The sequence below is a fragment of the Ceratotherium simum genome, chromosome 6, assembly GCF_057802395.1.
Source record: "Ceratotherium simum simum isolate JZ-2026a chromosome 6, ASM5780239v1, whole genome shotgun sequence".
NCBI lineage: Eukaryota > Metazoa > Chordata > Mammalia > Perissodactyla > Rhinocerotidae > Ceratotherium > Ceratotherium simum.
The window spans coordinates 27,811,566-27,836,930 of record NC_141905.1 but is presented as its reverse complement, the minus strand read 5'-3'; the positions used below and the strand labels follow the sequence as shown (position 1 = coordinate 27,836,930).

Here is a 25,365-nt window from a genome sequence, read left to right as displayed (position 1 = left end):
CTACCAGTTTGGAAGGTATACCTATTATTTCTAGTCTTTCAGTGGTTTTCTGGAAATTTTTTAACATGCATATTTAACTTCAAAATCTTAAATTATTAGCATCTTTACTGTCTTCCAAAGTAATATAAAGATTGTAAAATACTTCTAATTCCATTGTCTCCTTATATATGGTTGTCTAAGATTTTGTTTCTGTCTTGATTCTTTTTTCACCCCATAAGTTGGATACTATTGTTGTCTTATATAGTTGTTTTTTTCCCATTTACCCACGTTTACCATTTTCTTTGACATGTAAGAGAAATGATCAACAGACCTTCATTCCAGGTACATTTCCCTTCTTCCTGAAGTCCATCCTTCACTAGTAGCTTTAGTGGGGTGTTTGGGCAGTACACAATCTAAATTTTTATTTGTCTGCAAATACCTTTACTCTGTCCTCTTTTTGAAAGATAATTTCATTGGATATGCAAATCTAGGCTGATGATAATTTCTTCCCAGCACTTTGAAAATATTCTTCCAGTGTTTCTGCATTCAAGTTGTTGCTTTGCTGTAGATTACAACTTTTCTCCCTGGGGTTTTTAAGATCTTATTATCTTTCTTGGGATTTTGGGGGCTCCCTGATTTTGAGAGTTGATTTCTTTTACCAATCTGAGACAATTCTTAGTCATTATCTCTTTGAATTTGTGTCTTTTCCCTCATTTTATTATCTCCCTTTGGAACTCTAATTAGAAAAATGTTGGACTTTCTCCCTCTATCTTCCATGTCTCTTTACAGTTTATATTTTTCATTTGGTAATTTCTTCAGCTCTTCTAGTTTGCTATTTCTCATGCAGCTGTGTCCAATGTGCCATTTAATCCATCCACTGAGTTTTTATTTTTTATTTTTATTTCTTTTTAAATTTTTTGTTTATTGCAGTAACATTGGTTTACAACATTGTAAAAATTTCAGGTGTACATCACTACACCTCCACTTCTGCACAGATTACATCATGTTCACCACCAAAACACCAACTAAAACCCATCACCACACACATGTACCAAACCATCCCCTTCACCCCCCTCCTTCCCCCCCTCCCCCCCGGCAACCACCAATCCAATCTCTGTCCCTATGTGTTTGTTTATTGTTGTTATTATCTATTACTTAACGAAGGAAATCATACGGTATTTGACCTTCTCCCTCTGACTTACTTCACTTTGCATTATACCCTCAATGTCCATCCATGTTGTCACAAATGGCTGGATTTCATCGTTTCTTATGGCTGAGTAGTATTCCATTGTGTATATATACCACAGCTTCTTTATCCATTCGTCCCTTGATGGGCACTTAGGTTGCTTCCAAGTCTCGGCTATTGTGAATAACGCTGCAATGAACACAGGGGTGCATGTACTTTTACAAATTGGTGTTTTCAAGTTCTTTGGATAAATACCCAACAGTGGAATAGCTGGATCATATGGTAGTTCTAACCTTGATTTTTTGAGGAATCTCCATACAGTTTTCCATAGTGGCTGCACCAGTTTGCACTCCCACCAGCAGTGTATGAGAGTACCCTTCTCTCCACAGCCTCTCCAACACATGTTGTTTCCTGTCTTGTTAATTATAGCCATTCTGACGGGCGTGAGGTGATATCTCATTGTAGTTTTGATTTGCATTTCCCGGATAGTTAGTGATTTTGAACATCTTTTCATGTGTCTGTTGGCCATCTGTATATCTTCTTTGGAGAAATGTCTGTTCAGGTCTTTTGCCCATTTTTTAATTGGGTTGGTAGTTTTTTTGTTGTTGAGATGCATGAGTTCTTTATATATTTTGGAGATTAAGCCCTTATCAGATGTGTGGTTTGCAAATATCTTCTCCCAATTGTTAGGTTGTCTTTTCGTTTTGTTGATGGTTTCCTTTGCTGTGCAGAAGCTTTTTAGTTTGATGTAGTCCCATTTGTTTATTTTTTCTATTGTTTCTCTTGCCTGGTCAGACATGGTGTTTGAAAAGATGTTGCTAAGACCGATGTCGAAGAGCGTACTGCCTATGTTTTCTTCTAGAAGTTTCACAGTTTCAGGTCTTACATTCAAGTCTTTAATCCATTTGGAGTTAATTTTTGTGTATGGTGTAAGGTAAGGGTCTACTTTCATTTTTTTGCATGTGGCTGTCCAGTTTTCCCAACACCATTTGTTTTTTTTTTTTTTTTAAAGATTTTATTTATTCATTTTTCCCCCCAAAGCCCCAGTAGATAGTTGTATGTTGTAGGTTCACATCCTTCTAGTTGCCGTACGCGGGACCCGGCCCCGGGCTGGACGGAGAAGTGGTGCCTCGGGGCGCGCCCGGGATCCGAACCCGGGCCGCCAGCATCAGAGCGCGCGCACTTAACCACTAAGCCACGGAGCCGGCCCCCAACACCATTTGTTGAAGAGACTTTCTTTTCCCCATTGTATGTTCTTGGCTCCTTTGTCCAAGATTAGCTGTCCATAGATGTGTGGGTCCACTGAGTTTTTAATTTAAATGACAGTATTTTTTACTTCTAGGATTCTGTTTTTATTTTTTTCAAAATCTGCTTTTGGTAGTCTCTTGTTCTTTCATGATCCCTTTTCTAAAAGATTGTTTTTATTCTCATTTTTTTGGTTTGATAAAAAACATCTTGAAGTGTAGAAACTACAAGAGCTTAATACCAAGATGAGAATAGAAAGGCACTTTTGAAGTCTGGTGAAATGCCAGGATAACGTTACTGTCTTGAGACTGTAGAAGTCTCTGATTATTTTCTTTTATTTTTTTTATTGCAGTAAAATATACATAACATCAAATTTACCATTTTAGCTATTTTTAGGTGTTCAGTGTGTGCCATTGTTGTGTCACCATCACTACCATTTACCTCCAGAACCTTTTCAGTTTCCCCAGCTGAAACTCTGTACCCATTGAACACTAACTCTCCATTTCTCCCTGCCCCGAGTCCCTGGCAACTACTGTTCTTTCTATCTCTATGAATTTGACTTCTCTAGGTACCTCATCTAAGCAGAATCATAGAATATTTGCCCTTTTGTGATCGGCTTATTTCACTTAGCATAATGTCTTCAAGGTTCATCCATGTTGTAGCATATGCCAGAATTTCCTTCCTTTTTAAGGCTGAATAATATTCCATTGTATGTATATGCCACCTTTTGTTCATCCACCTATGGACACTTGGATTGCTTCTACCTTTTGACTATTGTGAATAATGCTGCTATTTCATCACTCTTTTAATGCCATCTGAGGTATGGACTTTGTCCCTGAGGGGTATAAGCTTCTGATGGACTCATGTAGGACTGTGAACCTATCTGTTGATGCCAGGGAGCAAACATGTAATCAAAGCAGGCCAAAGGCCCTTTTGCAAGATATGGCAGGAAGACAGGAGGGAAGTTCAGTCTATCTCAGAGGGGCAGTGTTTGAAGCATGAGGAAGTTTGTCAACCAGAGAAAAATGGGAAAACCTGTGCAGAGCGAATGCAAAGATACAAAGGTGTGAACGTGCAGTTTAGGGAGTGGGGAAGCTTTAGTAATGAGACTACTAAGGTGGATTGTGCTAGCTTGTGAAGGGACATATATGCCATATTAATCAATCAAAAAATTAACTTCAATTTTTGAATAAGGAAAAAATTCACCTGGTTCAAAATTTAAAAGGTTTAGCAAAGTATTTAATGAATAGTCTCCCTCCCATCCTTGAACTCCAGCCACCTGGTTTTCCTCCTCATAGGAAACCAATGGACACAGGATATGCTTCTAGAGATAGTTTATGCATATTCAGGCAATATGTATTCCTCCTTTATACAAATGGTGACCTGTTATACTGTCCTGTTCCTTGATTTTTTTTCCCTTACCATATTTTGGAGAACATTTCTTAACAGTATGTATAGAGCTTTCTTTTCTTTTGACAGTTGCATAATAGTCCGTTGATGGTTGTAACATAATTTATTTAACTAGACTCTTATGGAAGGACCTTAGGTTATTTGTGATCTTTTTCTATTTCAGACAGTGTGGCTATGAATGACAGATATATTATGCATGTGCAAGTACATTTATAGGATAATTCCTACAAAGGGAACATTCTAAGCACTGGTTGTTAGGCAATGGAGGGATTTTAACCTGAGGTATGATGTGGCCATATTGGGTTTTTGTAAGATAACTCTGGTAGTGGTGAAAAAGATATGTCGATTGGAGAGTGAGATACAGGAGTTGGATGGCCATCCATCCACGAGATAGTGAAGGCTGCCTTCAAGCAGTGAGAGGAATGCGGATAGAGAAAGAGGGGGCAAATTCTAGAGACAGTCTCTTTATTACTTAATTTACATTTGGATTCATAGTATTCTCAATTTTAAAAATGCACCAGTAGAACAAATGAGTTTTAAAAATTTCTAATTATTTTGTTTATCCTCAGGGCAACACTGTGTGGTTATTATTCCCATTTTACAGGTGAGGAAAACTAAGGCTCATAGAGCCCAGAGCTTGTAAGTGGACCAGAGTTTAAGTATTTTATTCATGCAAATGAGCTTGCTTTGAAATGCAGGACAGAAAACCTAGAATCCTTATCAAATCTAAAATATGTCAACAATGATTTTACTGAAGTTATGTATTTTTTGTGTGTGTGTGTGAGGAAGATCAGCCCTGAGCTAACATCTGTGCTAATCCTCCTCTTTTTGCTGAGGAAGACCGGCTCTGAGCTAACATCTATTGCCAATCCTCCTCTTTTTTTTTTGTTTCCCCCAAAGCCCCAGTAAATAGTTGTATGTCATAGTTGCACATCCTTCTAGTTGCTGTATGTGGGACGCGGCCTCAGCGTGGCCGGAGAAGCGTTGCGTCGGAGCGCACCCGGGATCGGAACCTGGGCTGCCAATAGCAGAGCGCGTGCACTTAACCGCTAAGCCACGGGGCTGGCCCTGAAGTTATGTATTAAACAAGTCATAGCCATACCTTTTTGATCTCATGCAGAAGAAAGAAAAATTGAATACAGTGGCTAGTAGCATGGATCCACCTGTAGAGATCATGGAGTAAAACAGAAAAAGATCAAGTTGATTTGGGAGCTGGAAGGAGGGTCTATAAGAGAAGAGCTATACTTGCCCTTGAACTCAGGTATGCCTGTGGTTTTTAATCACTCTGATATGTATTTCAAGCTGGCATGGACAGATATCTGTGCTGTTAAGATGTTATGCAGGGGCCGGCCCGGTGGCATAGCGGTTAAGTTTGCGTGTTCTGCTTTGGCTGCTGGGGTTCGCCGGTTCGGATCCTGGGCGGGGATCTACTTGTTGCTCATCAAGCCATGCTGAGGCGGCTTCCCACATAGAAGAGCTACAACTCTACAACTGTGTACTGGGGCTTTGAGGAGAAAAAAAGAAAAAAAAGAGGAAGATTGGCAATAGATGTTAGCACAGGGCCAATCTTCCTCAAAAAAAAAAAAAAGGTGTTATGCAAAAACCAGTGGGGGGAATGTTTAGAATGATACCGTTTTGTGTTATCCTATATGTGGAAGAGCATGTACTAAAATGTAGTGGAATTGGGTGGTGGGATTTCAGGTTAAATTTTTTTGTTTTTCTTACCACAATTCATGTTTTTCCCCTGACAATGAACACGTACTGCTTTTGAAGTGAAAAAGATAAGTCCAATATTTTTCCACATCTTTTTGTTGTTAACTGTTTGCACTATTCTCACTGCCTGCAATTACCGTTCCTTTCTTGTTAAAATGGGTCCAGTGTTGATGTCACTTTCTCCATGAAGCTCTTTCAGAATCCATTCTGAAATTCAGCATTCAGAATCCATTGCTAGTCTTACCCCACCACAGTGCCCCTCCCAGGAAGCCTGTGGAGACTGCTTGGCGTATCATGAACAAACTCCAAATCCTTCTCACTTCTGCTTCTGTGCACATACTGCATTTCCTTCTATCTAAGATGCCTTCTTCCCTCCAGAAATTATATCCACGCTCTAAGGCTCAGCTCAGCAGGCTGCTCAGCTGAAATTAATCTCTCCCTTTGCTGTGTGTCCATAATGCTTGACTATGTTTCTTGTCAGATACTGTCATGAATTAGTTACTTATGTGCATGTCTCTTTGCACCCCTTCTTCCTCTGACCCCATCCAGCTTCCATATTTGAGTTCACGTGCCTTCCAGGCATGTAGTGCTCCCATGGAGTGGGGTTACTTGCACTCGGTGGATACTCTAATGTTGAATTGGTTGTATTTGCAGTGCTGCAGTTTTTTCCTCCATCAAAGCCAGAAAAGATAGATATAAATTCTGAGTCACAGTCAGCAGAGTGATTTTAAAATTCCGACGGCAATGATATATCTATGTACAGCAGATGAATACTCTTTCTTAATTTGAGAAGGCTGCTGGAAATTCTCTGTAGTAAAAGGAGCTATAAATAAATAAACACCATCTTTAAAACTGTCATATCTATTGCATTTAAAACCAAAACATGAATGCTACATTTTATCAGAAAACTACAAATAGACCAGAAAAGTCTTATCTTTGAACTGGAAGCTCTAACTCGGGCTGTTTGTTCTAAAGCTTCCATAAAAAGGCAAATTCCTCAATTAGTCTACTGCAGTCAGATATTTTACTGATGGCAGTGAGAAATGGGAATGCAAAATCATCTTTTTTCCCCCTTGTTGCCTGGAAATTGACCTTTTTTATTATGTTTGCCAGATAAGTAAACCTTTTCCTTTCTTTTTTTCAAGTAGTGTTCTGTTGATCTTTCCTTCCATATCTTGTTTCTTCTTCTTCCTTAAAGCCAGCAGTCTAGATTAAGCTTTAATATTATTGCTTGTTGATAGTTATCTACTAATCTCTTACTCCCCTCCATGACTGCCAAGTAAACCTTCTAAGTACAGCTCTGATCTCAACCCTGTCTTGCTCAGAAACATGTACCTCCATCCCATTGCCTTCTAAATTAATCTAAATTCCTTATTCTAGCTCTTGAGGGCTATCACACTCTACTCCCTTTCTGTTCTTATTTCTCTATGGGGTGGAGAAGTCAGCAAACTATAGCCTATGGGCTGAATTTTGTACTGCCCAGGAGCTAAGAATAGTGTTTACATTTTTAAATGTTTGGAAAAAAATCAAAAGAAGAATAACGTGTCACAACACATGAAATTATATAAAATGAAAGTTTCACTATCCATAAATAAAGCTTTATTGGAACACAGCCAAGCCCATTCATTTACGTACTTTCTGTGACTGCTTTCACATTACAATGTTGAGAAGTTGTGACAGAGACCATATGACCCACAAAGCCTAAAATATTTACTATCTGGCCCTTTATAGAAGAAGTTGCCGACCCCCAACTTAGAGTCATAGATTTATAAAGTTGAAAATAGACCTCAGAGATGTTCTCATCCAACTCTCTCATTTTAAAAATGAGACTGTATTCTTAGACGTAATCAACAGTGTGTCTAAGGAAGGTACCTTTGGCAGTGGAAAAGCCAAAATCAGAATCCATTGCTGGTCCTAGCCCACCATAGTGCGCCTCCCAGGAAGCCTGTATTAGTCCAGTGAGATTGCTTGGCGTTTCATGAACAAACTCCAGTCCTTCTCACTTCTGCTTCTATGCACATACTACATTTCCTTCCACTTAAGATACCTTTCCCTCCAGAAATTATATCCATGCTTCAAGGCTCAGCTCAAATACTGAAGACTGCCCTTATCTCAGCAACTGGTTGAACTCACTGTCCACCAGACCCCAGCAGTGCTAAGTTATACCTCGCCTGTTGGCACGCACCAGACTCATTTATGTAGTCCTGATGCTATTCCAGGCCATAAACTCCCTAACTGTGCATCTTTGTGTCACCTGAAGAAGTGTCACCAGCACATTGCCTTACACACAGAATTCTCAGGACATAATTTAAAGAATGAATTAATCTAAAAATGTCAGGATACAAGAGATGCTTTCAACATCTCTAGTTTACTTCTATTGAAAAAGAAAGAAAATACAGCACCATAGAGTAATATTTTTGATAGGATCAGCTATATAGAAGAATTCATAGGGAGTTTACCTACACCATATCCACCCAACAGTTGATTAAGTGTGTATGCCCTGGGGAGAGAACTTGGATTTGCCCTAAGGAGGATTAACTAATTGTTTGATGATTATTTAAGCCTTTAGTATGTTTATTGATTACTAGGCTTATGGAAACTTGCCTGCTAAGGTAGGAATTCACACTTTAAGATCAAATTCAACAATGAAAACCTTCCACATTCTTTCTCAATCTCCAGGGATTCTTTGCTGTTATATCTTCCATGTAAACTTTCAATTCGGGAAGATTTCCATTTATGAACTAAATATAGACTTGTATTGTTCTGCAATGAACCATTAGGAGTGAACTTGATATCTAGTAAGGACTGAAGATAAAAGGGTTGTAGTTTAGTGTTTAGGTGCTTTGCGAGTTTTGTCTTTAATGCTTTCCTTAAAACAATAACAAAAACAATAAAAAAACTAGATAGATGAATGGACTCTCATTATAATGTAATTCTCTGAATTCTGACTAATTCTGTTTCTTCCTTTTGCCCAACTGGGAATAGGTTATCTAAGATGGTAGGGCCAGAACTTACTAATGGGTTTAGTTGTCTGTGGCAACTGTTCAACATTTAGGCTGCAGTATTGATATTTTGTGTTAGTAAGCAAGTGAAACAGAAGTAAATACAGTCTTGTGTCGCTTAACAACTGAGAAATGGGTCGTTAGGTGATTTCATCATTATGCAAACATCATCGAGTGTACTTATACAAACCTAGATGGTATAGCCTCCTACACACTTAGGCTATTTGGTACTAATCTTATGGGACCACCGTTGGATATGCAGCCCCTCGTTGACCAGAACATCGTTACGCAGCGTGTGACCGTAAACTTAATATTCCTGTAAAATTCTTTCTCCTGATTTAGACCAAGGCTGTGTCTAATCTATTAATGTTATGTGGAGAACAGTGATGACATATAATCTGCACAAGGCACAAACACTAATAGTATTACTGGGGATGGTTGACAGCTTTTTTCTATCTGTGCATCTTGGCTGGTTTGGTCTGGATGTGCTGCAGTTGTTCTCCTATTTCACTTTTCAGCAAGTTAGAACTGAATCTGTGCTCAGCCCATATGTGGTCACACTAAATTATGTTTGTAGTAGTTGAGAAGAAAAAATAAAAACATTAAGAAGAAAAGCCTAAAGGTGAAACTTCGGGGGTTTAACTAACATAGGTACCATAAAACAAGAGTTTTTTCTATGAGCGTTTTAATTGGCAGCCTTAACCATTTGACACGTTGGTGTTACAAAACATTGAATTTCCGGTTCTGGCTTGCTTGTAAGAAAGGTATTTGTAGCTTGAGCTAACAGAGTAATTTGCTTATGGACTTAATTAAATGGGTCAGAATGTCTTTATGGCCTGGAGCCAAATTCAATTACTATAGGGTAAAAAGTCACTCTGAATAATCTCTAATTAGTAAGCAGGATGGCTCCCAACATTAGTAACAACACTTAAAGACTTTTGCCATTGGGTTATTATTTCAGGTTTGACCAGACCTGTAAAAAAAAAAAAAAGGCTGCTTTGTTGGTCCGTCCTGGTTCAGTTCTAAAAGCTAGTTGAGGCCAGGTTGACTCAGCTGATTATTCCTAAGCAAGTGACAGTTAGGAAGCTGAAGCCCTAGCGAGCCTAACCCTTCTTGACTGTGGAAACTTGCCAGTTTCTGGGAAGGAAGACCAGAACAACTGAAACCAGTCAGTTAGACTGCATCCTGATGGTTTATATTTGCCCATTGTGAACTTGAAGTTTTGATTCTCCTTCTTGCCGTCTGATGGCTCCACAGAATTATAGAATCATGCAGTATAACAGCAGAAAACATTAGACATCATTGAATCTCTCTATCTCATTTTCTGTGTGTGTGTGTGTGTGATCAGCCCTGAGCTTACATCCGATGCCAATCCTCCTCTTTTTTGCTGAGGAAGATTGGCTCTGGGCTAACACCTGTGCCCATCTTCCTCTACTTTAAATGGGACGCCGCCACAGCATGGCCCGACAAGCGGAGCGCCCTCATCTGGGATCCAAACCCGCGAACCCCAGGCACCCAAAGTGGATCCCGCGAACCCAACAGCTACCTATGTCACTGGGCTGGCCCCCTCTACCTTATTTTTTAAAAAAACATAGTAAAGTGGTTTAGGATTAGAGCATGGGTGTGCTGAAGTCAACACCGCTATTTGAGTGATTTTAGGCAAGTCAGTTCACCTCTCTGTGCCTCTGTTCTTCATCTGTAAGATGAGGTAGTAATGGTACCTACCTTCTAGGGTTGTTACAAGGATTTAATGATGTAATAAAGAGCTCCTGACTTAGAGCATGTGCTCAATAAAAAAAATTTTTTTAAGGAGAAAATGAAAGTCACAAATGAGTACTGCAATGGCGGAGGGAATGAAAAAGGGACTAATGTTTATTTAGCACCTGTTATCTTTCAGGCCCTGTTTTAGGTGATTTACATATGTATTATATCCTTTAGCCCTGAGAGAGATTTTACTTTTCCCATTTTACTAAGGCTCCAAGAGATTGTTTGTTACTTGCCCAGGGACACAGAGCTAGTAATAGCAGAACAAGGTGAGATTCATTCCAAAGCCTCACTTCTTTTCCCACTGCTCCATATTACCTTCCAGGATGGGGACTAGGTCCCAGTTTTCCTAACGTAAAAATGGGTTGCGTTTCAAAATGCCATTTACAAATTGGTTTGGAGTTATTTTTCCATAGGGACGTTTTCCATGTTACAAGTGGTGGTTGCATACCCAAGCTTATCTGCAAAAGCTACAATGTAATTGAAATTCTGCACATTTGTGAACTAACACTGTTAAGAAAAAAATGTGTTTGCAATTCTAGCTATGAAAGCAGAAAAACAGAAAAAATAAGAGTATATTTTAAATTCTGTGGAATGATAGTACTTTGAGAAAAGCAGATATGGTTAGAGTGCAGTGAGGAAGGAGATAGGGTCTATTTTAATGCTGGTGGAACCTCTGGGATACTTGAAGGACTAAACATTTATAGCACAGAGACATCCTATATTTGATACCACTTTGATGGTATACAAAGGACATCCACATGCATTGTTTGCTTATAATCATGTATGAGACAGATGGGACAGGTGGTAGAATTGACCTAATTTCCCTTAGCAATATTTAGCTTTCTTTTTTTCGTGTTTTTATCCATGATTTTTTTTTAACGGTTTATGGGAGCCCAGCTAGTAACCTTAGTGGAGTCATATAGGGTTAGTTTATAGGTGTATTGAAGAGAGAATGAAAATAAAAAAACGAAGGTCTTCCTGAGTTAATTATGCAGGAATAGAAGGAATTAGAATGGAGAAGTTAAAGAGTATATATGGGCAGATATGAAAATGGTGGAGTTAAATGTTAACCTATTTTACTAATTATCTTTATCGTTTTACTTATTTCAGTTGGCACTTATGTTCTGAGCACTTATGTGCCAGTCACTGTGTGTCATGGCTATGAGGGAAAGAACAGTCCAGACCCTTACCCTAAGGAATTTGTTCTCTGCTTGAAGCATCTACTAAAGATTACAGTCAGATCATGCAAGGATCTTTTCTTTACCAGTATTTATGAATATGTGGTAGTTACTTAATTATGAAACTAGTGGGACTGAGTTCCCATTTAAGTAATCTTTTTAATAACTAAAAAAGTTGGAAAAACTAAAGGAGATGGGGTAAAAAACAATCCTTTTATTTTCCCATGATTATTGCTTGATTTCCTGTCACTAAAGACAGAATTATAAAAGGGTCCTTTATGTTATGTTATGTAGCATTTGCTTATGTATATATGAAGCCAAAATGGAAATCACTTTAAGTAGGTTTTGATAAACTCTAAGCGAGTATAGGAATATTTGTCCCTTAACTTGCCTTGCTTGCAAGTTAGGAAGTGTACCTGAGAACACAGGAAATGGAGCCAGAGACTTGGATTCGAATTCAAGTTCGGCAACTTTATTGCCATGTTCTTTTTCACTCTGAAATTCTCTGTGAAATAGAAGGAGCATATCTTGTGTTTTTTTTTGAAAGAGTTGGGGAGAAAGTGGGTGATGGGGAGAAGTTCCCTGTGCTGAGGATCTGCTTTATTGTTAAATTGGTGACCGTGCAGAGCACAAGTGTAAGTGGTTGTGAAGTGTGCAGAAGAATCCTGAGTTGAGGGAGAGAATGAAGTATCTGCAAATTGGAAGCCTGCCACAGCATCTTCATAAATAGGGATCTAGTGAGCAAGGCTGCTCTGCTAACATTTATCTAGCCTTAATTGATGCACTCAGTCTCATATTAGGTTAGAATAAACAGCTGCTGCCAAGGCAACTTAACACTAGTTCTAAGAAAAGTGTGTTGCATCAAATGAGCTTGCCTGACATTAGAACTTGCCACCGACATGGTTCATCTGCTGTTTAACCCATTTGATTATGTTCTCATTGATGCACATTTAAATTAAGTTTTTGGCAATTGGTCAAAATTTGAACCTTTTAGGCACTGGTGGTTTATTGTTACTTTATAGATTGTTATTTACCAAGAATATTGTTTATACATTTCAGAAATTTAGGGTATCTTTTTCTGATTATGAAGGCAATGCATACTCATTTTTTAAAAATCTGGAAAGTACAGAAAAGGATTAAGAGGAAAATAAAAATCATCTGAAATTCTACTTTGCATGCTGTGTTTCCTTCTAGTCATTTTTTTTGATATGGATATATATTTGGGGGAAGTGGGATGTTTCATTATTAGTGAAATAGCTGAGGCATAAGTCAAATTCATATGACACTCATGATATTGGGGAGCTTGCCTCATGCACTGTGCTAATTAAGACTGAATCTTTTTGTTAAATCAGGAGGCACAAACTCAGATGCCTGCAGGGCCAAATAGGTAATGAGTGAATCAGGCCAGTTGTAGGACACTAGGGAGCGGTAGGGACTGTGGTGAACTGAAAAATGCAGGCCCAGATTGAAGAAAGCTGCTGCTATCTTCAGCTTATTGTTGGCTTATGGAAACAGGGCCTAGTGTTACCAGATCTTCCTGATATTCAGTAAAATCTGGAACTCTATGTTTCTTTTTAATGTGAAATTTCCCATTTAAAAAATATTGTGCAGGTCAAACAAAATAGATCTGTGGGTTGCACTTGGCCCATACACTGCCATTTTGTCATTCCTGACATAAATACTTCTCAGTCTTTCTCATGGCTCTCACAAGAAGAGCACTTTTATAAGAGAAAATATTTAGAGAGGAGATAGATAAGGAATTTCTAAGAGTGGCTTCAGGAAGTTTTCACTCTGTATAGATACTGAGAAGGTTGCCTAGGATAGGAATGATAAACCCAGATACCCGCAGGCACCTGGTGGTGACATAAATGAGTGAAATGGTCTGGATGTTAAGATTATAGGAAGTAATGCAGAGAGTATATTCCCCATATGGGACATTTGGGTTCTAGCAAATTGTTTCCTTGCTGAAATGCAGCTCTAATGTGGCCAAATCTTTTGATATTGTAAGAAATTTCAGAGATTTGGATCTTTGTGCAATTTCATGATTAAAAAAAAATGTGGATAGGGCCGGCCCCGTGGCTTAGCGGTTGGGTGCGCGTGCTCCGCTGCTGGCGGCCCGGGTTCGGGTCCCGGGCGCGCACCGATGCACCACTTCTCGGGCCATGCTGAGGCCGCGTCCCACATGCAGCAGCTGGAAGGAGGTACAACTATGACGTACAGCTATCTACGGGGGCTTTGGGGGGAAAAAAAAAGGAGGAGGATTGGCAATAGATGTTAGCTCAAAGCCGGTCTTCCTCAGCAAAAAGAGGAGGATTAGCATGGATGTTAGCTCAGGGCTGATCTTCCTCACAAAAAAAAAAAAAAATGTGGACCAAACAAAAACCATCCTTGGCCCAAATTCTGCACAAAGGCCACTAATTGCGAACTAGTTTGCAGCTCCTGGCCTAGATCACTATTTGCCTAAGTATATCCTACAAATCCTGATTCTGTCATAGGTTAGTAGGTGTTAAGAAATAAAGAATTCTTGGTCAAATGAATTTGGAAAATGGTGAATTAAACAAAATTAAACAGATTTCCTGATTGAAGGTTATCTTAGATCCTTAAACATACTAATATGCCTTGTAAATTACTAAGAAGATATGGCCCATAGACCCCACAGTTACAGTTATATCTCTGTCTCTACTCGGTTCCCCCACCATCCCTCTTGTCTCTGAGGAAGAGGTGGTCTTCTTCCTGGTAAACGTTAGTCTCTCTACCTGCTCTCCAGATTCTATCCCTGCTTCTTCAGGGACCTTGCTTCATAATCAATGTTTTGTTTCCTGCCTCCTTTCTTTCAGCCTATCAACATGCTTGGTTTTCTCCTGTTTAAACAGAATAATAACCCTTTCCTCATACCACACACAAAAATAAACTCCAAATAGATCCTGGACCTAAATGTAAGAGCTAAAACTATAAAATTCTTAGAATGAAACATAGGAGTTAAATGTTCATGACCTTGGTTAGGCAAAACCTTCTTAGATACTATACCAAAAGCACAAGGAACAAAAGGAAAAATGGATAAATTGGACTTCATCAAAATTAAAAACTTTTGTGCTGCAAAGGACACCATCAAGAAAATGAAAAGGGGCCCGCCCTGGTGGCCTAGTGGTTAAGTTCAGCATGCTCTGCTTTGGTGGCCCGGGTTCAGTTCCCAGGTGTGGACCTACACTGCTCGTCTGTCAGTGGCCATGCTGTGGCGGTGGCTCACATACAAAAAGAGAAAGATTAGCAGCAGATGTTAGCTCAGGGCAAATCTTTCTCAGCCGAAAAAAAAAAAAGAAAGAAAGAAAATGAAAAGATATTTCACAGACTGGGAAAAAGTATTTGCAAAAGACACGTTACCTAATTAAAATATGCATAAAGGATCTGAATAGACATTTCTCTAAAGAAGACACATAAATGGTCAATAAGCACATAAAAAGATGCTCATCGTCATTAGCTATCAGGGATATCCAAATCAAAGCCACAGTGAGACACCACTGCACTAGGATGGCTAAAATAAAAAAGATAATAACAAGTGTTGCCAAGGATGTGGAGAAATTGGAACCCTCATACATTGCTGGTGAGGATGTTAAATGGTACAGCCTCTTTGGAAAACAGTCTGGCACTTCTTCAAGTGGTTAAACATAGAGCTACCATATGATCCAGCAATTCTCCCCCTAGATATATACCCAAGAGAAATGAAAACAGATGTCCACACAAAGACGTGTACACTAATGTTCATAGCATTATTCATAATAGCCAAAAAGTGGAAATAATCCAAATGTCCATCAACTGAAGAATGATAAACAAAATGCAGTGTAATCATACAGTGGAATATTATTTGGCAATAAAAAACAATGAAGTACTGATTCATGCTACAACATGAAAGAAGCCAGTCACTAAAGATCACGTATTGTATGATTCCATGTATATCAAATATCCGGAATAGGCAAATCTATAGAGACAGAAAGTAGATTAGTGGTTGCCTAAGGCTGGATGGGGATGGGGAAGAGTTGGGGATAAATGAAGGGGGTGACTGCTAATGGGTTTCTTTTTAGGGTGATGAAAATGTTCAAAAATTGTGGTGATTCTGTGCTGATCACAAATTGCACAATTCTGTGAATATGCTAGAAACCACTAGCCTCTCTGGTAGTTGACACTATTAACTGTTCTTTCACTTTCATGAAACTTGCTGGTCCTTTGGCTGGCGTGACACAGTTCTACCACTCGCCTTACCCACTTCTCAGATATTTTCGTCTCTGCTCTTTTCACCAGCTTGTGCTTCCACCAACTGCAATCTGTTTCTTCAGTCCACGCAAGTAAACTAAGGAACCATCTATTCGATTGCTTATTGAACATTTGCTTATCTCCCTCTGAACATTCCATAGGTACTAATTGGTTTCCTTCTCAGATCTGGCTGTCTTCCTATATTACCAAGTCACTTGAGTCAGGAGCCTGGGAGTCATCCTAGATTTCTCCCTCACCCTCCATATGGAGTGAGTGTCATGTAGATGCATCTCTTACATCTGCCCTCGTATCCATCCATACTGCTACTGTTTTAGTTTGTCTTTAGTTTATCTTTCACTAAGATTCTAAGCTCCATGAGATTGGGGTCCATGTGTATTTTCTTCATCACTGTCTAATGCCTGGCACTTGGTATGTTATATAAATATATATATATGTATATATATATTTTTCCCCCCACATAAACCTTTTAATAAATAAAGCGTATTCATGGCTTAGATTTTAAATCACATTTATAGATGAGAAACACTTCTAGGCCCAAACAGGTAACAGTGAAGCTACTACTGCTGGAAGGAATGCATGCCCCACGTGCATGTTAAACCTAAAGAGCAGAGACTTAATGGCAGAGAACACCATACACATCACCCTCTAGATTAGATAACTGGAACCAGAGGAAAAGCAGAAGACTCAGTGAAGTTCATGCAACCACCGTCTGGTCGCCTTGCCTTCAGGCTGCAGAACCAACTAAAATTTGTGTCACTTTTATAAGCTTTAGAGGTAGGTTTCCTGATTATATTAAGTGAAACTTGCTCCCATTGTTAACAGTTAGGCCATGGGCATTAGCTACAGAAGGGTATCCACTGATAAATACAGTTTATTGGAACAGCAAAGAGGAAGCTACGTAGATAATCTTGTTTCTTCAAATATCAGAAACTTCCGCCTCATAGCAGTAGAGCAGTGGATGAACTCCACCTCCCAAGGCTTAGCCCAAACTTCCTGTTGGCATTTGCACCAAACAAGGCTATCTGTACTTCTGGCATCATCTGCTGGGCTGTGAGATGCAGCTGGCTTTCTAAGGTATTGAAAACCTTTATTTTACAATCCCCATTATAGATCTCAACTCTACCAGCTGTTTCCTCAGGCAGGTAGGCCTCCTGATCAATTTGGACATCAACATCTTTTTTGGTGGTGATTTTGTACATAGAGATCACTTTTTGCACTTCAGTCTTTACCAGAGGGAAATCCTGTCTCCTGCAATGAACAATCATTCGGGGCTCCAACAGCTGGTACAAACCCTGGAGGACCAGTCCATCCACAGAACTTGGTACCTGGCTGTATCTTTTACCGCTTTGCTGAGTCTCTGTTTTGCTTCATTTAGTAGGTCTGTAATAAGGTAATCTCTTGCTCTGAGGACTTGGAGCCTTGCTTGATTCATCAAATTGGACATCTGAATTTGCTGCTGCTGCTCAATCTGCTTTTCTTTCTTCTCCTAGTATTCTGTAATCTTCAGTCTTTGGGTTTGCACAAGATGACCTTTTTTAACGTTGAATTCTTCTTCTGCCTTTTTGTCTGTTTCTTCTGCTTTCTCATTGGCTTCTTGTTGAATAAAAGCCATCGTATGCTTAATCTGCTTTTGCATGTCGGCATTGCTGAGGGCCATGGTGAAAGTGATGCTAGGCCAGTGGGCAACTGGCTCGAATTTAGGTTTGAAGGAGACGGTGGAAGGCAAGAGAGAGGTAAAGCCCTATAAACATTTGATTGAATAAGTGAACTAACAAATGAACTTGTCTTCCTAGTTTTCATCCCTCTGGCCCATTCTTGCTACTGATTTTTTCTTGTTGAAATGCAAACCTAATAATGTCTTTTGCTTAGAACCATTAAATAATTTCCCATTGCTTAGAGAATAAAGTCTAAGCCCACTGCATACAACACCATCCTTGATGTGGCTCCTTGCTGCTTCTCCAACTTTCTGTTCTCTCCATACCGCCTCCCCACCCAGTACCCTGTGTTCCAGCCATGTAGATCTGTGTTCCCTGAACTGGCCATGCTTTCACATATGCTGCCCCACTACTGGAATGCTCTCCTTTCTTCCCCATATCCCATTACTCCTGGAGAACTCTTATCAGCCTTCCTCGAGTTTCTTTTCCTCTGTGAAACCTTCCCTATCTCACTGACGCAGAGCTGAAACTTGGGTGTAACTCTATCAGAGCATGCATTGCACTGTGTTACAATGATTTGTTTAAGTGTTTTTCTGTCTCTGAAGGGCAAGGACTGAGTCTCGCTTATGTTGGTATTCCCGTTACACACGGTGCTGTATACAGTGCCTACCACATAGGAAGTACTCAATAAGCGCTTGATTAATGAATGAACTGGAAATCAGAGTAAGAGAATCCTAGTTTTTCTGAATATATGACTTTTTAAACAGCTGACTCTAATGTATCATCTGTGAATGATACAGCAGGTACCAGTGAGGGGGTGGATGGATCACAAGTCCGTCACCACTGCAGGAAAACAATCAAAGGTGTTGCTGATGGTGAGTCACATACATTATCATTATCCTTGTAAGGCCCAGGCGTGGTACTGGATGCAGCTGCACAACAGAATGGCTGTTCAGTTTAATAGATTGACCAGCCTAAAACTTACGCCGTAAGAAACATTGATTTGAGCTAAACTAAGTACAAGCAGATGGGTGCACATTCCCTTGTCTGGTCACAACGAATTGGTCACAGTCAATTGGCCTTGTAGCTTGGTCCACTGTAACTTTAAGTTAGGCTTACATTTTCATCATTTATATCTTCTTGTCTAAATATGTTAAGAACTTCTGTTGATTACCATCTCCTTGCCACCTTTTTAATATATTGCTCTATAATTACCACTTACATTGTACAAATCGATAACACAAGTCCTCCCTGCTGTGTTTTGTCTTCCTGTTTTCTTATACTTAGTCTAACTAAGCGAGACATCTACATTAACGTATTTTTTAGTCTGGGTAGTGACTTGAACCAGCCAAGCCAGTTTTGCTGGAAAGAAACCAAATCTTCCTACATTACTGAACCAAATTGAGTAGATTGTGATAAAAGGAGTAAAAATAACAACAACAGAAGACAGAAGGCCCCTCACATAGAATTTTGAACTAAAGTCACATATTGAACAAAAGATGTTTGAATTACTGAACAGAGTAAGAGCTCTTCAAAAGAAACAGGGCTTCCTGCCAAACCCCCTGAAAATACCCCCAGGCCTTTTACTCATTCACTACCATTATTTCAGTTTATATGTCTAAAGATGCTTTATTTCTTATCTCATTCTCTTCCCACCACCTATCGGACACATAGTTGGCACTTACTGAGTGTTTATTGAAGTGAATGGAATTGGGCCTCAAGAGTTAAAGACAATTCTCTGAAGAAGAAAATAAAAGAGAAATAATTTTAGCAGTGAATAGAACCAACAAATCTGAGTTTCAGCAATGGAATAAAGTTTGGAAGCAATAAAATGTGTTTGCTATAAAGTTAGATTACTTGGAAAGCGTTTCTTTTAAATGCTGATCTGGAAAACCTGCTCAGAACTTAGACTATAACTAAGACCTATGTGTCATTCTTTTCTCTGCGATTTGTTTTTTACCCTTTAACGTATAGGTCTTTTTTCCAGAGGGAATAAGATTTATTTTAAGGTTAAAAAATCAGGCATCTACTTTAGTTTAATCTCGCAATCATAAATCATAAATCATCATTTATACAGATAAAATATACTGGAAGTGAGAGCTTTTAAATTTTGTATTTATTAATCATTTTATACCTTGTCTTGTTCCCAAAAGGAATTTTAGGTAGTAAATGAGGACTTAAGGTAGAAAAGATAAATTTAAAGGTAAGTTTCCTTTATCAGAGAGCTAAAAGGGAGTTTGTCTAACCCACAGTAGACAAGCAAGGAGACACAGAGATCATGTAGTGGTAGAATAAATATTTGAGTAGTTAAGTGATTTATTTGAGGTCACATAGCCATTTATTAGCTAAGCAGGAACGAGAAACCAAGTCACCAAATTCCCATGCGTGTGCTCTTAACATGTATGTAGTAAAAACATTTGGCTTAGCCAGCCAAGTGTTCTTATGACTCGGTACTGCACAGGTGCAGGAAGCATTTGTTAAGATGATTACTAACTGCTTGTTTGCGAAGTTGTAGCCTGTAGTAGGAATCATATGCTTCCCCATACTAAGGCTGACCTCCAGGAATAGTGTTTTTCCACAAGCCGTGAAGATTCCTATTGGTTAACAAAGAGCATTTTGCGAATTAATCCCTTTCTTCATTGTTCTACCCTATTTTTATTTGTTAAAGTTGGGTGCTATAGAAACTGTTTCTGGGCCGGCCCCGTGGCTTAGCAGTTAAGTGCTCGCGCTCCGCTGCTGGTGGCCTGAGTTCAGATCCTGGGCTCGAACAGATGTACCGCTTCTCCGGCCATGCTGAGGCGGCGTCCCACATACAGCAACTAGAAGGCTGTGCAACTATGACATACAACTATCTACTGGGGCTTTGGGGGGGAAAAAAAAAAGAAACTGTTTCTGTTTTGATGGTGTGAAAGAGAGGAGGAAAGTGCTTTTCTTGTCATCTCCTGGTTGATGGCTTAGAAATGCAAAGCTTTGTCTTGGGCTCCCCTAGATATGCTTTGCCAGTTGTTCATGTAGGAGATGCCTTTCTGGTCCTATATATCTTTAGCACCTGGCTTCTTTGGAAGTTCTTGACTTGATACTTAAGTGATAGACTAGTGAATTGGAAAGATTTAGAACAGAGGATGACAACCTTTGAATAAATGGGCAGATTAATTACACAATCCTCTCTGCCTTCACTTGGCATACAAAGCCTTTCCCAGGTTGACTCTTTTCTAGCCTCATTTCCTTTGCGGAAGCCACACGAGCCTGCTTTTCTTGTCTAGTCAACCATGTGCTCAAACACATCTGAGCCTTTGCCTGTGCTTGTCTTTCTGCTTGGTCTGTCTGATCCCTCTCTTCTCCACCTGCAACTCCTGTCTTTCCAGCCCCAGCTCCTTGCTTCTGTGAAGAGACCACAGCTGTGAAGATTGAATTAGAAGAAGGAAGAGTCTGGAGGCAGGAAGACCAGTTTTAGGAGACAGTGCAAGTCCCGTAGACCTGAGCTGTCCAATATGGTAGCCACTAGCCATATGTGGTAATTTAAATTAATTGAAAGAAGCCAATCTGAAAAGGCTGCATATGTATGATTACAACTATACGACATTCTGGAAAAGGCAAAATGATAGAGACAGTAAAAATATCAGTGGTTGCTAAGGGTTTGGGGGCGGGGAGGAATGAATAGGCAAGGAGGGATGAGTATTTTTACTCCCTGCTGTATCCCAAGTACCTAGAACAGTGCCTGGTGCATGTAGTTATGGTTAATAAATGTTTAATAACACTGAAGCACTGAATATTTTCTAAAGGAGATATAAAAGAAACTCACTCCCTCTCTCCCTCCCTTCTCTCTTTCTCTGTCTGTCTGTGTGTGTGTAAAATAAAAGGAATCTTCATGTGTGTAAATGTGAATATCCTTTTAGGCGCTTTATAATTAGTATGAACTAGTGACTTTGTTGCTGAACTTCGTTTTTTACTTCATGAAATCTTGGCCCACAGCTTTTTGAATGGTTGATTTTAGTTGGAAAATGTAGTGAACAATACATCTGGAAATATTCTGTCATGTTTTGATCTGAGAAACTTTAGAGAACCAGCTGCTGACTTGTAAGGCTTTTATTATGATACAGACAGTCTATTGTCTACAAAAGCACTGGCTATTACACAGTGGTGTATGTGTGTTGCTTTTTTCTGAGCTATTAACTTGAGAGAAAAAACTCGTATTCATTAACTTATGCATGACTTGTATTCTCTGAGAATAGTTCATTGTGTTATTGTCTTTAGCTGATTCACTATGCATTTAGGGATTTTTCTTACTTGTTTTTCTTCCTTAAACTCAATCAAAAGTTAAATGGTTAAATAGTAGGGTTGAGATACATTCTGGCTTTCAAAAATTTCACAGATTTCACATTAAAATGTGGTTTATATTTATGACTTAGCACTCCTAGGTAGTTTTATGTTGGTAAAATGGGTGAATTTCACCATTTGCTATATTAAAGTTTACCTCTTCTAGAGTACTTTATGTAATATAGTGAAAGAAAAATTGACATCCAAGCCCTACATAAGAATAATTTTGAAGAAAGTTAAGTATGTGTACCATTTGTGGTATAATAAATACACATGCATGTACATACAATCTGGTTAGTGTGACTTTTATTATTTGATATTTTAAAAAATTTTTGGCCATTATTATTTGGAAGATTTATATAAAATGATAGATAATTACTAAAATTATTAGGTAGGAAATAATTGCACCTAAATAATCCAGAGTAACATTTTAATATTACTTTTTAAATTACGAAATTTGTATATTCACATTTCAGAAAATTAGAAAACAGGAAATACAGATACAAATTCACTCAAAATTTCCCAAGCATTAATACAACCACTGTTAACATTTTGTTTTGCCTTATACATGTCCTTATAGGTATGGGTTTTTTTGGTTTGTTGTAATCATAGTGTATTTATTATTTTTTATTCCTCCTTTTAAATGAAATATAGTGTTATAAACATTTTCTCATAGTGCTGTCTTTTTTTTTTTTATGTAATTTTCTTTATTTTTTTCCCCCCAAAGCCCCAGTAGATAGTTGTATGTCATTGCTGCACATCCTTCTAGTTGCTGTATGTGGGACGCGGCCTCAGCATGGCCGGAGAAGCATTGCATCGGTGCGCGCCCAGGATCCGAACCCGGGCCGCCAGCAGCAGAGCGTGCGCACTTAACCGCTGAGCCACGGAGCCGGCCCAGTGCTGTCTTTTTATTTTATTTTTTTTGGTGAGGAATATTAGCCTTGAACTAACATATGTTGCCAATCCTCCTCTTTTTGCTGAGGAAGATTGGCTGCCGGCTAATGTCTGTGCCCTTCTTCCTCTACTTTATATCTGGGATACCTGCCACAGCATGGCTTGATAAGCGGTGCATAGATCTGCACCCGGGATCTGAACCTGTGAGCCCCAGGCCGCTGAAGCAGAGTGCACTTACTTAACCACTGCGCCATCCCAGTGCTGAGTCTTTGTAACCGTTGTTTTAATGGCCCCGCAGTACTCAATCTAAAGATATATCTTAATTTACTTAACTGTTCCTTGTTGTTGGATAAGTTATTTAAAAAACGTTTTAGCTTTTATAGCTAACATGATAGTGAATACTTTTGTGAATATTGTTATTACCACATTTGGTATTATTGCTTATATGATATATTCTCATAAGTAGAATTCCTGGATATGACATTTTTTATGTCTCTTAACACACGCTAGGAAATGATTTTCCCATGAGAATATACCAATTTACATTGCCACTAGCAGGGTGTAAAACTGTCTATTTCCATTGTAGCATTCAGCATTACATATTATTTCTTTTTAAGTTGCTTTATAAGTAGGGAAAAATCATGTTAATTACTAGTAAAGTTGTATATTTTCATACGTTTGGTTTCTAGTTTCAGAGTCATAATTGCTTCACATATTTTTCCATTTTGGTAACATCAGTTTTTTTCTGTATAGACATCTTTGCCTACCTAACTTGATTCATGTACTTCATGTGCTCTTTTAGAGATGTAGCAGTTTGTCAGCTCAACATGCACCCATATACACATGTATATTCTCAATGATGAATTTCTCTTTTATTCTCACTGTGCTCACTGATGCCTTCAAATTAATTACTCTGAAGAAGGGTTAATATTATGTTTGTACTCCATATTATTATCCAAGTATATTGTGGAAGCATATATGGGAGCAATCTTGATAATTTCAAATGATAGATTATGTGTAAAGTATATGTTTCAAATATGTTTAAGTAATAGTTTTAAAGTCTGAGAATTTATATTTGAATTGTGAATCTTTTTCCGCTGTAGGTTGGAAAAGAGACCGTTCAAACCACGGAAGATCAGATTTTAAAGAGAGATATGCCACCAGCATTTATTAAGTGAGTAATTAAAAATCTTCTGTTGCTAAGCCAAATAATCCTCTTGTTAGGAAAGAAAAATGATTCCAGGAGCAACTTTTTAAAAAACAATATAGAGCTCTGTTTGCAATTGAAATTTCAATTTTTCATGTTTCAACACTCAGGCTTCCTACTGTTGATTTTATTCATTGGTGTTAGGCATTTTTGACCTAATAATTTCTAATAAAACCATTATTTCTGAGTTTTGTTTTCCAGAATGGAAAGGATTCAGAAACATTCTGACCTTAGCATGCATGAATCTAAATTGTATGTTAAAACACCTTTACTTGGAGATAAGGGAATAACTGTAGATACAAACTTAAAAAAAAATTACTGTAACATATTTTAGTAGGATTTTAACTTTAAGTTATATTTACATATCTCCTAGTACTCCTGCAAATAATTTCCAGACGTTTGGCCTCTCCTACGTAAGGCAAGCAGAGATACTAACTTTTGATTAGCTAAAGCTTCTCAGGTTCTTGATTATGTTGCCTTTGATTAATGACTTTGTTTTATATGGCAGTCAAGTCCTAAGTAAAAGTAAAGGCTGAGGTATAAGACAATTAAAAAAAAAAAGTAGAACCTCTACGAGTCAATAAGAATAAGTCTATTTAGTTAAAAAAAAAAAAGGGCAAAGGATTTGAATGGTCACTTCAAAAGAACCAATGTTACTGCAATAAACAAAAAATTTAAAAAAATAAAAAATAAAAATAAAAAAACAAAAGAGAGGAACTCCACATGGCCAATAAACCTATGAAAAGGTGCTGTATCTCATTAGTTATCAGAGAAGTACAAATTATTCTATTATAAACCCCTAAATCAAGAAGTCTGGTAATGATAATATCAGTTGTTGATGAGGATGTGGAACAATTGGAAATCTCATACACTGCTGTTGGGAACATATATTGGTGCAGCCACTTTGGCATTAGTAAAGCAGAAGATAGGCAATTTCACTCCCAGGTGTGTCTCCTAGAGAAACTTATGCCTATGCACACTAGGATCCAGATACAAAAATATTGATATCAACATTGTTCATGATGACCCACTGGTCTATCTACAGTAAAATGGATAAAAACAATCGTGGTATAGTCATAAATTGGAATATTAATCAGTAATAAAAAGGAATGAGAGTTTTTCATTTTAAAATGGTTAATTTTATGAATGTCACCTGAATTAAAAAAGAAAAGAATGAATGAATCTCAAAAATAATTGAAGGTCGTGAATAATAGACAGGTAGAAAGATAGGTAGGTAGGTTCCATTTATTTAAAATTCAAAAACATGTGGAAATAAACTGAGTTATTTAGGGATGCCTATTTATATAGTCATAAGATAAAGATGAGTAAGGAAATAATGATCACAAAAGTCAGGGTAGTGTTACCTCTGGGCAGAAGGAAGAGGGTTATACTCAGGGAGAGGCACACAGGGGCTTCTAAAGTGGTAATAATGTTCTATTTCTTGACTTAAGTGTTGAGTTACATGATTAATGGTTTTATAATTATTCATTGTATTATACATATGTTTTATGCAATTTTCTGTATGTATGTTATATATCACGAT

At 38.3% G+C, this 25,365-nt stretch overlaps 1 protein-coding gene and 1 pseudogene across 2 annotated transcripts in view; one reads left to right on the top strand and one right to left on the bottom strand.

The window, feature by feature from the left end:
* Positions 1-25,365, top strand: part of VCL (vinculin) — a 105,263-nt gene that overhangs the window by 12,919 nt on the left and 66,979 nt on the right. For both annotated transcript variants that reach the window (XM_004426949.3, XM_004426950.3), the window contains exon 2: positions 23,719-23,789. In XM_004426949.3, coding sequence (XP_004427006.1) covers positions 23,719-23,789 — 71 coding nt within the window. The remainder of the gene's footprint in view (positions 1-23,718; positions 23,790-25,365) is intronic.
* Positions 16,688-17,406, bottom strand: LOC106801347 (V-type proton ATPase subunit E 1 pseudogene; annotated as a pseudogene).